This window comes from Dermacentor albipictus, chromosome 2 (genome assembly GCF_038994185.2).
Source record: "Dermacentor albipictus isolate Rhodes 1998 colony chromosome 2, USDA_Dalb.pri_finalv2, whole genome shotgun sequence".
In the NCBI taxonomy this organism is placed as follows: Eukaryota; Metazoa; Arthropoda; class Arachnida; order Ixodida; family Ixodidae; genus Dermacentor; species Dermacentor albipictus.
This window is the reverse complement of record NC_091822.1, coordinates 81,853,964-81,869,946: the sequence shown is the minus strand read 5'-3', so window position 1 is coordinate 81,869,946 and position 15,983 is coordinate 81,853,964. Positions and strand designations below refer to the sequence as shown.

At 50.1% G+C, this 15,983-nt stretch overlaps 1 protein-coding gene across 1 annotated transcript; it reads left to right on the top strand.

Moving 5' to 3' along the window:
• Positions 1-475: 475 nt before the first annotated feature.
• Positions 476-3,129, top strand: LOC139055462 (solute carrier family 22 member 6-like). The gene has a single exon (XM_070532947.1). The coding sequence runs from the start codon at positions 589-591 to the stop codon at positions 2,413-2,415; it is 1,827 nt and encodes a 608-aa protein (XP_070389048.1). The 5' UTR covers positions 476-588; the 3' UTR covers positions 2,416-3,129.
• Positions 3,130-15,983: the final 12,854 nt, after the last annotated feature.

Here is a 15,983-nt window from a genome sequence, read left to right as displayed (position 1 = left end):
TCCCTTAATTAAAGTTTGCGAATTTAAGCTTCCAGTAGTCTTTTCCTTTTTGCAATGAACCGGGGGCAGAAAGAAAGATCATACACAAAATCAAGCATCATATGTCCCCTTCTTCCGCGGCCAACAATGTGCATGCGACAGACTCCTTCGTATTTCATCATAACGTGTGAACGGTGTAGCGCAAGAACATGAATATTGTATCAGAATAAAGTTGCGATCTGTGCGATACGTAAACATAAAAATTGCATGACACCACTCGTTGAATGTATTCTAATTAAACAAAATTGTAGACGTCACCTTTGGTCGTACAGCGTAGAATAAAGCTCTTACGAAAGCTTCGCCTCACAACATCTGCTGTTGTTGTTGTTGTAGCCTGTGGCACGTGTGGCTCAGGCTACAACATCTGATTGGGTCTGCATATGTTTTCGTTTTCTTTCTAATAGCGCGTGCACTCTTAGAAGAAGAAGGACAAGAAGTAGAACCCCGCGCGTCGCGTGCGCTGACATCGTTCGGAGCCCATTTGCCAAGTTCCGTCCAGCAGGATTCTCCAGCCGCCTACGTACACACAACTCCCGCTGGAACTAGCAGATGGCACAGAAGCCCTCAACATCCCCGGCGGCGTTGTCCACCAAAAGCGGAGACAACTGGAACAACGCTTTGGATCCCACTTCAACGGCCCGCACGCCGGGCAGCGGCTCGCTCTTCATCGCCACCAACGCGGACCGCGAGGAGGTGCAGCAGGGCGCCAACGTTATTGGGCACGGTGACTTCCAGAGGATCATCCTCGGTTTCACCATCGTGGCGCAAATGGTGCTGCTCTGCCACAGCAACGTCCTAGCGCTCATCACGGACCCGGTTGACCACTGGTGCAAGCCGCCGCGCGAGCTCGCTGGGATGTCGGTCGCCCGCTGGAAGAACGTCGGCATCCCTGCCGACGAAGTGGGCCGCTTCAGCCAGTGCCGAGTGTACGTGCGACCCGGCGCCACCCCCAACGACACGGAGACGGTCCCGTGTGACTCCTGGGACTACGACGAAGTCGAGGGGCACAGGAGCGCCCGCAGCTACTGGAACCTCGTTTGCCATCGCAGCTGGCTCCTGTCCCTGGGCAAAGGTGTCTTCATGAGCGGTGCGCTCATAGTGGTCCCGTTCATGGGCTACCTGGCCGACACCGAGGGTCGCAAGCCAGTCATCATCGTCGCCTCGTTCGTGCTCATGACAACAGCCATCGCCAGCTGCTTCGCCGAGGCTTTTCCCCTCTACCTGGCGCTCATATTCGTCAACTCGGCCTGCGCCAGCACCGTTCACATCCTCACGGTGATCCTGATGTTCGAGGTGGCGCCGCTCCAGTACCGTACCTTCTACATGGGTTTCGGCACCTCACTCGGCGTCCTGTTCGTCGAGATGCTGTTCGTCCTCGCCACCGCCGTCCGCATCGGCTGGTTCCCGCTCCAGTTGCTCGTCGTGGCGCCCACCCTGCTGCTCCTCTCGGTCACGTTCGCCGTGCACGAGTCGCCCATGTGGCTGCTCTCAGTGTCCAGGCTGAAAGAGGCCGAGGAAGTCATCTACACCGCCGCCAATATGAACGGCGAGTCCCGCATCCGCACCAAGCAGGCCTTCGACCGGATCAAGTTCGAGATGAACAAGGCGAGCGTGCCGTACTCGCCGGTGGCGCCCACTGCGCTGCTGGTCCCCGGCTCGCTGCGGGGCCGGGCCGCCGCGGTCTTCGTCACCACGTTCATCGCCATGCTGGCCTACTACGCGCTCACCTGGAGCCACAGGCTCGGTGGGAGCAGCAATCTGGTGGTGCGCGTCATCTCTGTGGCCGCCCTGGCACCCACCTACCTGGCCATGTACCTGGCCCTCAACACCCTGGGACGCCTGCAGTTGATGCTCGTGCTCTTCACGCTCCTCGGCGGAGTTTCCGGACTTTACGGTATCGCCACGTACGCCGAGCCCCACGTGGTCGCCTACGCGCTCGCCGTCGCGGCCAAGTGCCTGGCGAGCGCCCTGATTTCCACCAACTACCTGTACATGGCCGAGCTGTTCCCCTCGTCGGTGCGCAGCGCGGTCATGTGTGGCGCCTACACGTGCGGCCGCGTCGGCGCCGTGTTCGCCTCGGTGCTCTCTCTTCTGCAGGAGGTCGACCGGGAAGACGCCGGCTTCGCAGTCCTGGCGGTAGCGGTATTCGGAGGCCTGCTTGTAGTCCTCAGCTTACCCGAGACGACTGTCAGAGGCGCTACCGACTTGGCCGTCCCCAACATGGACGGCAAGCACAGGGACCTCCTGGACGTCATGCAGACCACGCTGGCGCCGAAGCGAAAGAAGAGGAGGAGGGGCAGACCTATGAGCGCCGCGCTAGCAGTGCTTCCGGTCAAGCAGGCGCTCAGCTCGCCCAAGCGGTCTTTCCTGCCCTGAAAACACTGCCGCTTGTGCAGGCGGGCTTTGCGATGTCCTAGGACGCATGCAGATTTGAATGGGCGTAGTCACACAACATAAAAGGGTGACTGGGAAGGGGGTAGAGGGACAAGGGGCATTTGTTTACTTCTTTCTTTCTTTCTTTCTTTCTTTCTTTCTTTCTTTCTTTCTTTCTTTCTTTCTTTCTTTCTTTCTTTCTTTCTTTCTTTCTTTCTTTCTTTCTTTCTTTCGTCCGTTTGTCTACGCGAAGTTAATTGAACAATTTTTAATTTCCTTACATTGTGTATGAAGATCACTGGCGTGCTTTCATCTTCGCTGCGCCTCGCGTATAAGCTTTGTGGGGAAAGGGCCTTCGATGCGTGTATCTGTGAACAACTCCGAGTTTAAAGCAACACTACAATGTTGCAGCTTCCCTGTGGATTCAAGGTCGCCATGCTGTGTTTTAGCCTTTTCTTTTCCGATTTTGAGATTTAACCACGTGAAGCTAAATAGCTGCTTGTAGAGGATCTGTAGGCAAACGACAGAGGCGTGGAACTACATACCTCACGAACTGTGTTTTCCAACGAGAACTGTACATGTGCGTATACGTGTTTGTATGTGCGTGGGAGAGACTGAACCTGGCGCGCGAGATCAGCGTGGTAGCAACTATGACATGGTGTGGCCTCTTCGCGTTTTTATTTTTCGTAAATATATGCGGCGTCAATGACGCAGTTTTATTTGTGCTACATTACGTACATCGTGCCGCGTAGCAGCAAGATCTTTCTTTAGGCGCACAGTGGACTAATTGTTGCGTAGACAAAAAAAAAAATGCAGTGCCCTTCCACTCGTGAAGAAGGATGGCCAGCGAGGCTGTGTATATGGGCCCCTTAATGGCGAACAGCACGTCCATCGCGGGTCGTCCCGGCATTGCACTATCTTCGGGATTTTTTTCTACATGCGGACACAATATTGAGGAAAGTAGCCCTTAACAGCTTCGCTATGAAAGTGGACGCAGTTCTATTTAGAATAGAAAAAGAAAAGCGTACGTGCATTTTATTTGCCTTTAACTCTATGTAGCAGCTAACGGCACTTCTGTGCAGTGCCGTGCTCTTGCATGACCGGCCAATGGTGAAAACACTAGCAGGAGCATACATCCAGGAATTTCTGACAAGATCCCAGCGTAACTGGATGGGCAGCACTTTAAAAAAATATGTATCTCAATAGATCGGCGCAGGTCCAACAAGTATTCGTTACCAACGTCGAGAAGGTACTTCCTTCTAATAACACACGTCTTTGTGACATTCTGTCGGCGCTTAGTGCTTCGTTAAAGCAGTGCTTTGGTCCTGACAAAATCACGCTGCTATGAAGCAACAGCAAAGTTAGTACTAAGGGCCATAAATGCCTCTGTTAGGATTAAGTAGCTTGTCGGCGTTGCTATATGTAAATTGTATGAACTCGGCTAATATTCCTGGACATTGATACCACTCAACCATACTAAGCGAAAGCTTATATCTTTTCGGGGGGGGGGGAGGGGAAGGGCTTCTCTCTACTTTGTGGTTTTATGTTTTTGGATGGTTATGACGACATCTAGGAAAACCTTATATATATATATATATATATATATATATATATATATATATATATATATATATACATATATATAGTTGAAGGGGCACACTTAGGAAAATTGCGTGTTTAACAATATAACGCTTCGGCCGTGACACGGCCTTCGGCAGCATATTCTGACGAAGGCCGTGCCACGGCCGCAACGTTAAACCATTAAACGTGCAATTTTTGTACGCGTGCCCCTTTGTTTCTTCAACTACATATGCACCGGACCTACAGAACTTTTCCTTTTATATATAATCAGTTTTGCGGAAGTCCACAAGGTGGAGGAAAGATCATGAAAGCGAAGATTAACATCCACCTGTATGCAGCGCGAAGCTACCAGGGAAGCCCATACGGGTTTCACAGAAAGGCAGCTTCGTAGCTTTAAGAAAAAGTTGTCCTGGTTCAGGCATCGAACGTGGGGCCAACGCCTTTGCGGGGTGGTCGCACTGCCGTCTGAGCTAACCAGGAGGCTAGCAGATAGCGCGCGCGAAGTAATCGACAACTCCAAGCACAGGTGCACTGATTATGCGAATCATTTCTGCGGAAGCCATGGCGTGCTCCCGTGGCGTGCTCTGGCGCTCAAGGATGCGCACGAGGCCTAGCAGACGACGCTAAGTGTTGCCGGGAAACAGCTGGTGAACCAAAACACGTATCTGCACGAGCTGTTGGGATCCAGTTCTGGGGTTCGTGGTTCGGTCTCAGGCGTCGCACAGTATGCGTCGCTAGCCTATGCCACCGGAGCGCTTAAACATGGTAGCTTGCCTGCGCTATACCAGGACGTCGCACTAAGCGGACCGACGCCGTCGACCGTCTCTTGAATTGGATTGCAATTTTTTAATTGAATTTGAATTTTTATTACACAAAGGAAGGCCATGCAAGAAACACGTTGAGAAGCATCTGGATTCTTAGCATCGTGCTAGTATGAATCCATGCAGAAATAGTACATGACGCACAGGCAGAAGACACCTTTATACATCAGATTAGCAGCATATCACATTACCGTACAAAACATAAGAGTTTCGACAACTAGTACACTTCTTTGCAATAACGTTTAAGCATTACGAGGAACGCTTTGTGTTGCTTTAGCTGAACAGGAAGATTGTTTCATAAAGAAGAGCTAACACTAGAAAGCCGTCTTTATCTGCGCACATCTTTTACTAGTGGCTTCAAGAAGCTACTACATTCATAGCCTCTTGTTCTGAAATAAAATAAACGTCAAATTTAATAAGAAGGAATAACACTTACAGTTATTTGAAGGGATTAGTTATCGATAGATGCTCTGGAGTAGATTAAACATGCTCTTAAGTTTCGAACGATCATGTTCACCTGTTTCTCTTACAGTTGGCGGTGTCAACTATTCTAATAGAGACTTAACTGACAGGTTTAGCAACTTTTTCACCTCCCTTGCTAAAATCGAGCCTGGTCTTATTGTTCCTGATTACGTGAAAAATCTGCACATGATACCATGGACCTTATTGAGTGTGATTGCGATGAGGCAGTAGCCGCTTTTAGGCGCATGAAAGTCCGCAAATACGCAGGCGCTTTTGGAGGAGAAAGCGACCTTTATTATATATCTTAGATGTTATTTACGCAGTGCTAACGTATATTTATAATTTGTCTCTCTGTACCGGTATTTTTCCATCAGAGATGAAAAAGGCGAAAGTGGTCACTCTTCATAAAGGAGGCGCTAAGAAAGTTCTCAGTGAATGTAGGTCCATATATATTTTGCCAATTTTTTCCAGAGGATTAGAACGAATCACCTATGTGCGCCTTTCTGAATTAAAAAATTGCTGTGGCTTAGCTAAGGTTAAGCCCAGGATGCGAAGCATACTAGCCTTTATTTTAGTTGTTGAACCACTGTTTAGCCTGGTGAGCTGCTGTTGCTTGGCTATATTTGGTTCGGCTAGACGAAGAAACAACTCATGCAGGCGAGCGCACGAGCTGAGACCTGGCTATGTAGCTACGCGGCCGCAAGCGAGCGCAGAAGTTGAGCCTCCGCTTTTGCAGCTGTTATGACGTCATATGGTAGCTACGCGGCCGCGTGCGGCGCAGCAAGGAAGAGCGTCGTTGTGCGGCTAGTATGCTCCGCATAATAGAAGCAACTTAATAACAAACATAGCAAACTTAAAAGAGAATAGACCCACATATGAGACGCGCAGCAATGAACAAAGGCTCATACCCTCAATGGTAGCTACGCGGCCGTGCGCGGCGCAGCAAGGAAGAGCGTGGTTGTGCGGCTAGTATGCTTCGCATAAAAGATGTGGTTTAATAACCAGTAAACAGTTTGGTTTTAGAGAAAAATCTTCTACCGATGTTGCATTGTTCGAACGAAAAGAAGTTATTCTTAATAATATAGCGAACAAAATGATTACTTTAGGAATATTTCTATATCTCTCGAAAGCGTTTCACAGAGCCAACCATAGTATCAGCATTTCTCTGAAAGCTTCCAGCTCATGGTATTCGAGGTATTTGCTTAAATTCAATATCTAGTTACTTGCGCGATCGTGTTCTATATGCGGTTATTGTTGGCCATTACTCGTCCAGTAATAATATTAAAGGCGGCCTTTTATATAAATATATATATATTGCAACGGGGGTGGTGTTCGCCTAGCAGCACTAGCTCTAGGTTGCAGCGGTAGGCTTAAAACAGGTCGGTCCTATCTCGAAACGGGGAAGCAAGCACACCTCGTCGTCTTCTTCTCATCCACTATAGCACCATGCCCACTGCCAAGTGCCTTCAGTACAATCACTCCCCACCGAAAGAGTAGCCATCCTGGCGACCTAAGGGCAGGAAAACACAGGGGGGTCATGGCACTGCTTGAGCCGGGAGACGTGCACAATTTCCTGGCCGCGACGACGCTGGTCGGAAGGCGCTTCCGTTGGCTCGATGAGGTAGTTGACCGCGGATGTTTTTTTCAGTACCCTATAAGGACCGTGGTACTTGGAGAGCAGCTTAGAGGAAAGGCCTGGAGGAGTAGAGGGCACCCACAACCAGACCAGCGAGCCAGGAGCAAAGCACGTAGCCGCAGTAGATGAATCATGGCGATGCTTTTGGCGCCACTGGTCCTGGGATGTCAACGAACGAGCGAGCTGGCGACATTCTTCGGCGTAAGCAGCCGCTCTAGAAACAGTCGTGCACTCCGAAGCATCTGGTCGGTAAGGCAGAATCGTGTCCATAGTGCATGAAGGTTCGTGTCCGTAAAGGAGAAAGAAAGGGGAGAACCCAGTGGTGCTTTGCTTGGCGGTATTGTAAGCGTAGGTGACGAAAGGCAGAATGCGATCCCAATTCGAGTGGTCAGATGAAGCATACATGGCCAACATGTCGCCAAGGGTGCGGTTGAAACGCTCTGTCATCCCATTAGTTTGAGGATGATATGCCGTGGTGGTGCGGTGAATGATGCGACACTCCTTTAGCAATGCTGCAATGACGTCGGAGAGAAAAACGCGACCGCGGTCGCTCAGTAATTCTCTAGGTGCTCCATGGCGTAAAATCAGGTTTCGAAGGAGAAAACTGGCGACGTCTTTTGCTGTGGCAGATGCTAGGGCTGAAGTTTCGGCGTACCGCGTGAGGTGGTCGATAGCGACAATAACCCAGCGGTTGCCGCTTGGAGTGTTGGGAAGCGGACCGTATAGGTCAATGCCGACGCGGTCGAACGCGCGCGCGGGGCATGGTAAAGGTTGCAAGGGGCCGGTGGCATGTTGAGGTGGCGTCTTGCGTCGTTGGCATATGAGGCAGGACCGGACGTACTGGCGAACGAAGCGGTACATACCGCGCCAGTAATACCGAAGCTGGATGCGAGAGTATGTCTTTAAGACACCAGCGTGGCCGCATTGGGGATCGTCGTGGAACGTGGCGCAGATGTCAGGGCGCAGGTGTCGGGGTATAACAAGCAACCACTTGCGACCGCTCGAATTGTAGTTGCGGCGGTACAGCAGGTTATCTCGAATGATGAAGTGCGCTGCTTGACGACGGAGCGTCCGAGAAATTGGCGCTGGCGACTGGCTAGACAGGAAGTCAAGAAGCGAAGAGATCCATGGGTCCTTGCGCTGCTCTGATGGCATGTCGGTAATGTTGAGGGCGAAGGCTCCATGTGTGGAAATAGACGAGTGGACAGGACCGGAGGGCAGGGGTGACCGGGATAGAGCGTCTGCGTCTGAATGTTTTCGGCCGGAGCGATAAACAACGCGGATGTCGTACTCTTGTAGGCGCAATGCCCAGCGGGCGAGCCGACCAGTTGGATCTTTTAAGGAAGATAACCAGCATAGGGCATGATGGTCGGTCACGATGTCAAATGGACGCCCGTACACATAAGGACGAAATTTTCCGATTGCCCAAACGATGGCCAGACATTCCTTTTCAGTAACCGAGTAGTTCGCCTCGGCTTTGGTAAGGGTGCGGCTAGCATACGCGACGACGTACTCTTCGAAGCCATCCTTGCGTTGTGCAAGAACAGCGCCGAGCCCGACACCGCTAGCGTCCGTATGGATCTCAGTTGGTGCAGATGGATCGAAGTGTCGCAGTACTGGAGGAGAGGTGAGAACGCGTCGCAGTTCTTGGAATGCGTCGTCGCATGCCGGGGACCAGGCTGATAGGTCAGAACTGCCGGTGAGAAGCTGCGTCAAGGGGGCGATGATAGAGGCAAAGTTACGGATGAAGCGCCAGAAATATGAGCACAGGCCGATGAAACTGCGAAGCTCTTTCATGGTGGTTGGTTTGGGGAACTCGGTTACGGCGCTAAGTTTCGTGGGGTCCGGGAGGATACCGTCTTTGGAAACTACATGACCGAGAATAGTAAGCTTGCGAGCGCCGAAGTGGCATTTCTTCAAATTTAGTTGCAGTCCTGCAGTGGAGAGGCACGCAAGGACTTGCTCGAGGCGGCTGAGGTGTGTCGCAAAGTCGGTGGAAAAAACCACAATGTCATCCAAATAACAGAGGCACGTTTTCCACTTCAGCCCTCGAAGAATGCTATCCATCATTCGCTCGAAAGTGGCAGGCGCGTTGCAGAGGCCGAACGGCATGACGGTGAATTCATATAGCCCATCAGGAGTTACAAAGGCTGTCTTTTGGCGATCGGCCTCTGCCATGGGCACTTGCCAATACCCGGAGCGTAGATCCAGCGAGGAAAAGAATTCCGCTCCCTGCAGACTGTCCAAGGCATCGTCGATGCGTGGCAGAGGATATACATCTTTGTGCGTTATTCGGTTAAGGCGGCGATAGTCAACGCAGAACCGAATGGAGCCGTCTTTCTTTTTAACAAGGACAACCGGAGATGCCCAGGGACTGTTAGAGGGCTGGATTATGCCACGCTCCAGCATGTCGTCAACGTGCTCGTCGATGACACGGCGTTCAGCGGCCGACACACGATACGGACGCTGGCGCAGTGGTGTTTGTTGGCCGGTGTCGATACGGTGAACGACTGCGGACACCCGGCCCAAGGATGGTTGGCCAATGTCAAATGAGTCACGAAAACGCTGGAGGAGCTTGATGATTTCGGTGTGCTGCGCGGTGTGAGTTCTGCATCGACGGAACGAGTGAAGACGTCTACAGGGGCATCGGTCGCGGCGGCAGGAGTTACGGCACAAATCGGAAGTGATGCCGTATCACCAAACATGGTGGCCGGGAGAATGCTATCGAAAGCTTCAGCTGTACCCAGGCACTCGCCGCGGAGTAGGGATGACGGGCAGGCGGATGGATTGCACACGTAAAGGGCAGCAGAACCTTCGCAAAAAGTGATGACAGCAAACGGAAGCAGAAAGTTCCGGCGGCGCGCGCAAGTGGTCGACGGCGTAAACAGGACAGATGAGTTCGCAGCAGAGCTACAGAACAGAGGAACCAGAGCGGCGGAGAAAGGTGCAATATCGATGTCAGAGGCGGCAACAACTTTAGGAGAAGAATAGTCGTCAGGGTCAAAACACGGCACTGATAACGTAAGTTCGCAACGAGCGCAGTCGATAAGAGCTTGATTCACAGATAGGAAATTCCAACCAAGAATAACATCGTGCGAGGAACGAGGCAGGACGACAAATTCGATAACGTGCAGAACGCTTTGAATGACAACCCGGGCTGTGCACGACGCTGAAGGCTGAATGCGATGCGAGGTTGCCGTACGCAGAGAAAGAGAGGTAAGGGGAATGGTCACTTTGTTCAAATTGCGGCAGAGCTTCTCACTAATAATAGAAACGGCGGCTCCGGTGTCGATAAGTGCGTGTACGGTGACGCCGTCTATGGACAGTTCAATTTCGTTCGCCGGCGCAGAATGAGGCCTTGAAATGTTCGACGGAAACGCAGTTCTTGCCTCTGGAACTGCGACTGTTAGTTTTCCTCTCGGGCTGGGCTGGGTCGGCGAACCATCGAGGAAATGGATCGGCGACGTGGGGAAGGCGACCGGCGTGAATCGAAGGGGAGGCGACTGTAAGAGGTGTCCGGAGGAAGGTTGGAGTGGTCCTGACGCGGAAGTCGAGCAGGCCTGTAGCTTGAGGCACCCCCACTGTCAGGTAAACGGGGGCTGCGACGGCGGCAGAATCGTGCTACGTGGCCCGGAAAATGGCATGAATAACAGATTGGCCGGTTATCAGGTGTTCGCCACGGGTTGACGACAGGGGCTCCAGCAGCCGAGTAAGGAACGACTAGCGGACGCGAAGGAGGCGGCGGTACATGGTAGGTGCCGGTGGCCCGGTATGAATCAGGAGCCGGAGGAGCGTAAGGCCGGGCGACAACGTCAGCGTAAGTTAGCGGTCCAGCTGCAGGCTGCGGAGGAGGGGCAGATGGCAACGCCGCGGCAACTTGCGTCTGAATGACGTGACGAAGCGCAGGAGCCAGGGTTGTCGACGGCTCGGGTGCGCTATTCGCCAGAGAGAGTTGGCGTGCGACTTCCTGGCGGATGAACTGCTTTATCTCCGGCATTAAGGCAGAGATGTCGGCAGCGTCGCGACCGAAGGCCAACGGGGAGAGATCCGCAGTGTCCTGCTGAGCAGCGCGTGTTGATGCACGTTGCTTGCGCAGCTCGTCGTACTGCTGGCAAAGCTGTATGACCTCGGCAATAGTGCGGGGACTCTTCGCGACGAGCATCTGAAAGGCATGCTCATCGATGCCTTTCATGACGTGCTTGATCTTGTCTGCTTCATCCATGGATGAGTTGACGCGCTTGCAGAGCGAGAGCACGTCTTCAATATAACTGGTGAAGGTCTCTTCCTGGCGTTGAGCTCGACCACGCAAGCGCTGCTCAGCACGAAGTCGACGAACTGCGGGACGGCCGAAGACCTCAGCCAAAGTCGCCGCGAAAGCCGACCAGGTGGTAAAATCGGCTTCATGATTGCGGAATCATAGGTTGGCCACGTCAGTCAAGTAAAATATGACATTGGTGAGCTTGGCGCGGTCGTCCCACTTATTATAGGCGCTTACACGGTCATATTCGGCGAGCCAGTCTTCCACGTCGTGGTCGTCTGTGCCGCTAAATATAGCCGGATCACGCTGACGGATAACACCAGAGCAGACGATCGCCGGGGGCACGGGAGCAGCAGCCTGGGACGGTCCCGGTTCATCCATTGGAACAGCTGGTAGTAGCGTCCGACTGCGGAGTTCCAGGATGTTGAAGAGAAACCCCGCACCTCCACCAAATGCAACGGGGGTGGTGTTCGCCTAGCAGCACTAGCTCTAGGTTGCAGCGGTAGGCTTAAAACAGGTCGGTCCTATCTCGAAACGAGGAAGCAAGCACACCTCGTCGTCTTCTTCTCATCCACTATAGCACCATGCCCACTGCCAAGTGCCTTCAGTACAATATATATATATATATATATATATATATATATATATATATATATATATATATATATATATATATATATATATATATATATATATATATATATATATATATATATATATATATATATATATATATATATATATATATATATATTATAAGGAGAGAACTTTTGATAGACCAGGAGCGCAACATATCTAAGATGTTAAGATGTTATTCACTTGTTTGGCCAAATCATTCGCATTAGTACCTGATCCTAAGCTCGTGATCTATATGCAATTATATTTGCAGAAGACACGAGCTTATGATCAGGTCATAATGCGAATGATTTGGCCAAGCAAGTGAATAACATCTTAACATCTTAGATATGTTGCGCTCCTGGTCTATCAAAAGTTCTCTCCTTATAAACTCCAACAAAACTGAAGCCACATTTTCCAGAGCTAAACATAACGCTCTTTGTGACAGCACAACTCTTACCTTAGGAGGAAACGTTATAGAAATTACACAGTCCGAATGCTGGGAGTACATGTCAATGCATTCATGTGGCGAGATGCTGTCACCGAGAATCTGCAAGGTAAACTTGCCCATATAGTTGGAATCACGGTAAAATTTCATCATTTATTGCCTGCAAAAGCAAAGCTTACATTGTACCACGCATTATTTGAATTGCAGTTCAAGTACTGCATTTTGGTGTGGGGCAGTACAACACAGAAAAACATCGTGAAGTTCTCCGTCATGCTGAAGAGTGCACTTAGAGAAACTGTTGCCGTGACTTGCAGAACGCATTCTGTACCACTGATCACCACCTATTGCATTATGCGCTTATCCGACATGTACTATCACGAGCAATATGAAAGGGAACACAGGAACGCGTGGCAAACAGCCTCGAAACAGATTCGGAGCGATACGCGGATGGCGCTGTGAAAAACAAAGGGGGAAAGGAGGGCGCTCTTCCACTAGCTGTTGGCAGTACCACTACACTGGCATTTCTACAAAGCAGCAGCTTGCGTCATGGATCATCCGACTGCCGATAAGACGGTAATCGTCGCCAGTGACTTACACCGATTCACTTTCTTTTCTTTCCTTCTCTTTTTTTTCCTCGCGCAACCGCTTGATAGTACTCCGAGACCAAGTTTGCCCTGTATTTCAAACCGAATCTTTATTTGAATCGACGCACCCTGTTGTCAGTGGCACCTCGAACAGCGGCGACGCTCGAACCAATGAGAAACAGAGGAATAGAATAAAGAAACATAAAAAAAGAACATTGATAAACTGTCTGTCGTGCGACTTTGTTGCACGGTGTTCGTTCAGAAAATTTCACGTCGCACACTGCAGTGGCCCACGCAGAGCAGTCAACTCTGTTTTTGTAGCCTCAAAATGCCTCGAGTGCCTCTTAAAGAGCGGGAAGACTTAATAGAAATGTCTAAAAGAGGTTACACGCAGCGCAATATTGCTCTCGTGACAGGCCGCCCGTTGAAAACGGTCAACCGGATTATCCAGGCTTACTGAGACGAAGGACGCATAAACGATGCGCCGCACCGCAGACGACCCCGATCAACAAGGAACGACCAAGACCTTTGCATCGTGGCTGCCGTCAGCGACAAAGCATTTCAAAGTGCAAAGGACGTTCGAGGTGCTCTTGGATTGGACAACTTGAGCGACAGCACGGTACGACGAAGATTAGAGAAGCAGGACTGCGAAGTCGCATCGCCGCACAGAAACCTCTGCTCACCGCAGCCAACAAAGCAGGTTGCCTGAGGTTCGCTGCTGAACACCGCAGCTGCAGCGAGAGTGATAGGAAGTATGTAGTTTTCTCTCATGAGTCCACGTTCTCGAGCCGCTGAGACCAACGAAAGAGAGTGTGGCGGACTGAAAACACACGCTTTAGTCCGCAGAATATTCAGGAGGTGGCCGCCAGCGGACGCGTGTCTGTGAACGTCTGGGGGGCGATTTCCCACGAAGGCCTAGGCCCACTGGTGAGAATTGATGGGAGGTTCACCAGTGCTGCGTATTGCACTCTGCTCGAGCACCAGATGATCCCCTATGTGTTGAACGGGCCGCACCCGGATGGGTGCGGCACGTTCAACAGACAGACAGACAGACAGACAGACAGACAGACAGACAGACAGACAGACAGACAGACAGACAGACACCAGATGATCCCTATTCTATCTATCTATCTATCTATCTATCTATCTATCTATCTATCTATCTATCTATCTATCTATCTATCTATCTATCTATCTATCTATCTATCTATCTATCTATCTATCTATCTGTCTGTCTGTCTGTCTATCTATCTGTCTGTCTGTCTATCTATCTGTCTATCTATCTATCTATCTATCTATCTATCTATCTATCTATCTATCTATCTATCTATCTATCTATCTATCTATCTATCTATCTATCTATCTATCTATCTATCTATCTATCTATCTATCTATCTATCTATCTATCTATCTATCTATCTATCTATCTATCTATCTATCTATCTATCTATCTATCTATCTATCTATCTGTCTGTCTATCTATCTATCTATCTATCTATCTATCTGTCTGTCTGTCTGTCTGTCTGTCTGTCTGTCTGTCTGTCTGTCTGTCTGTCTGTCTGTCTGTCTGTCTGTCTGTCTGTCTGTCTGTCTGTCTGTCTGTCTGTCTGTCTGTCTGTCTGTCTGTCTGTCTGTCTGTCTGTGTCTGTCTGTCTGTCTGTCTGTCTGTCTGTCTGTCTGTCTGTCTGTCTGTCTTGTCTGTCGGACAGACGGACAGACGGACAGACGGATAGACGGACAGACGGACAGACGGATAGACGGATAGACGGACAGACGGATAGATGGATAGATGGATAGATAGATTCGAAATTGCTGAATTATAGGCAAATAATGTTATTTACCTTAGCTGTCAGGGGGAGAGCATAGGATAATTTTTTCCCGATATTCGCAACCGATCGGGCAGTGCGGACCCGATTAGATCTGGGTTGGGATAGAAAATATCGAAATTTTAGGATGGAGCGCTTTGCGGCAAATAGGTTGATTGTCTAAGGTGAATTACAGTAAATCCTTCGATTTTATGAGCAAAAATCACGATATAATTATGAGGCATGTCGTAGTGGGTGGCTTCCAATTAATTTTGACCACCAGGGCTGCGGTATCAAGGTATCACCAGGTACTGCGGAATCAAGGAAGACAATCTGATCCGGATTATCCACGCCTTCGTGCTCTGCCACCTCGCTTATTCAGGGGCTATGCACAATTGGCTCGTATCGGAGCGCAACAAGATCAACGCCTTAACCTTTTAGGCGCCGCACTATGAATCACTAGCCAAAAAACTGAAATTGGTGTTGATAATTTGCATTGGTCTTCTAAATTACCTATGATAAAAAATACAGCCGCATTCACAAAGATTTAGTAGGTTTTTTCGCATGTTCCATTTTTGGAACATTGGCATTTCCCATATGAAAAATACAAACTTTGTCTGGAACAACCTTTATTGACTGTTAAAGGGGGATTGCTTTCTCATGTTAACAGAAGAATAATTATTAACGTCATACAAGGCCTTTCAAAAGTATAAATGTTTATAACAATGCTTGCGAAAATTTATTTTTTCATCCTACTTGCTTCACAACACGTCTGTGAACACTTCACAAGCCATGGTATGCTGCAAAGCACTTCGTGTGTAGGCGCTTTTTGCACTGCTGACACTGGTTCATCGTGTTTTTCTTGCACTCAGCACACCTCCCCTGAGTTGCTGAGATGATGTAGTGGCCATCAGTTTTCCTATCCTCGCGTCTCGGATCAACCCGAGGTCCAGGCCGCGCAGTGATTCTCTGCTTGAGGTGCAGCAAGGACATGACGACGTCCCGCCGAAATGCTATGTGTGTCATGGTGGCATCAGTTCCTTTGTGAAGCTCGCAATGAAGGAGCCATCCTGCGATGACAGCCATGTTCAGACCATTGCTGAAAAGGTTCCACCACCATTTTTTGCTTCTAAGTCTTGGCCGATAACTTCCGAGGAGGCGATCGAGAACATCTACTCCCCCCATGCCCTCATTGTATTTTTTTATCAAATGTGGTTGAGGAATGTCTACCTTTTTGTTTGCCCGCCGTGAGAAGCGTTTTGCAGTTCCAAGAGGCTCATGGCCGAGGTGGTTTGAAGAAACTGTGACGACTGCATTGTCGTTCCACCTGCATGTGTAGACCACCCCGTCACATTTGTAGT

Excerpts from the sequence above, each read along its gene's own strand:
- LOC139055462 (XM_070532947.1), top strand. The coding sequence starts at position 589 with ATGGCACAGAAGCCCTCAACATCCCCGGCGGCGTTGTCCACCAAAAGC.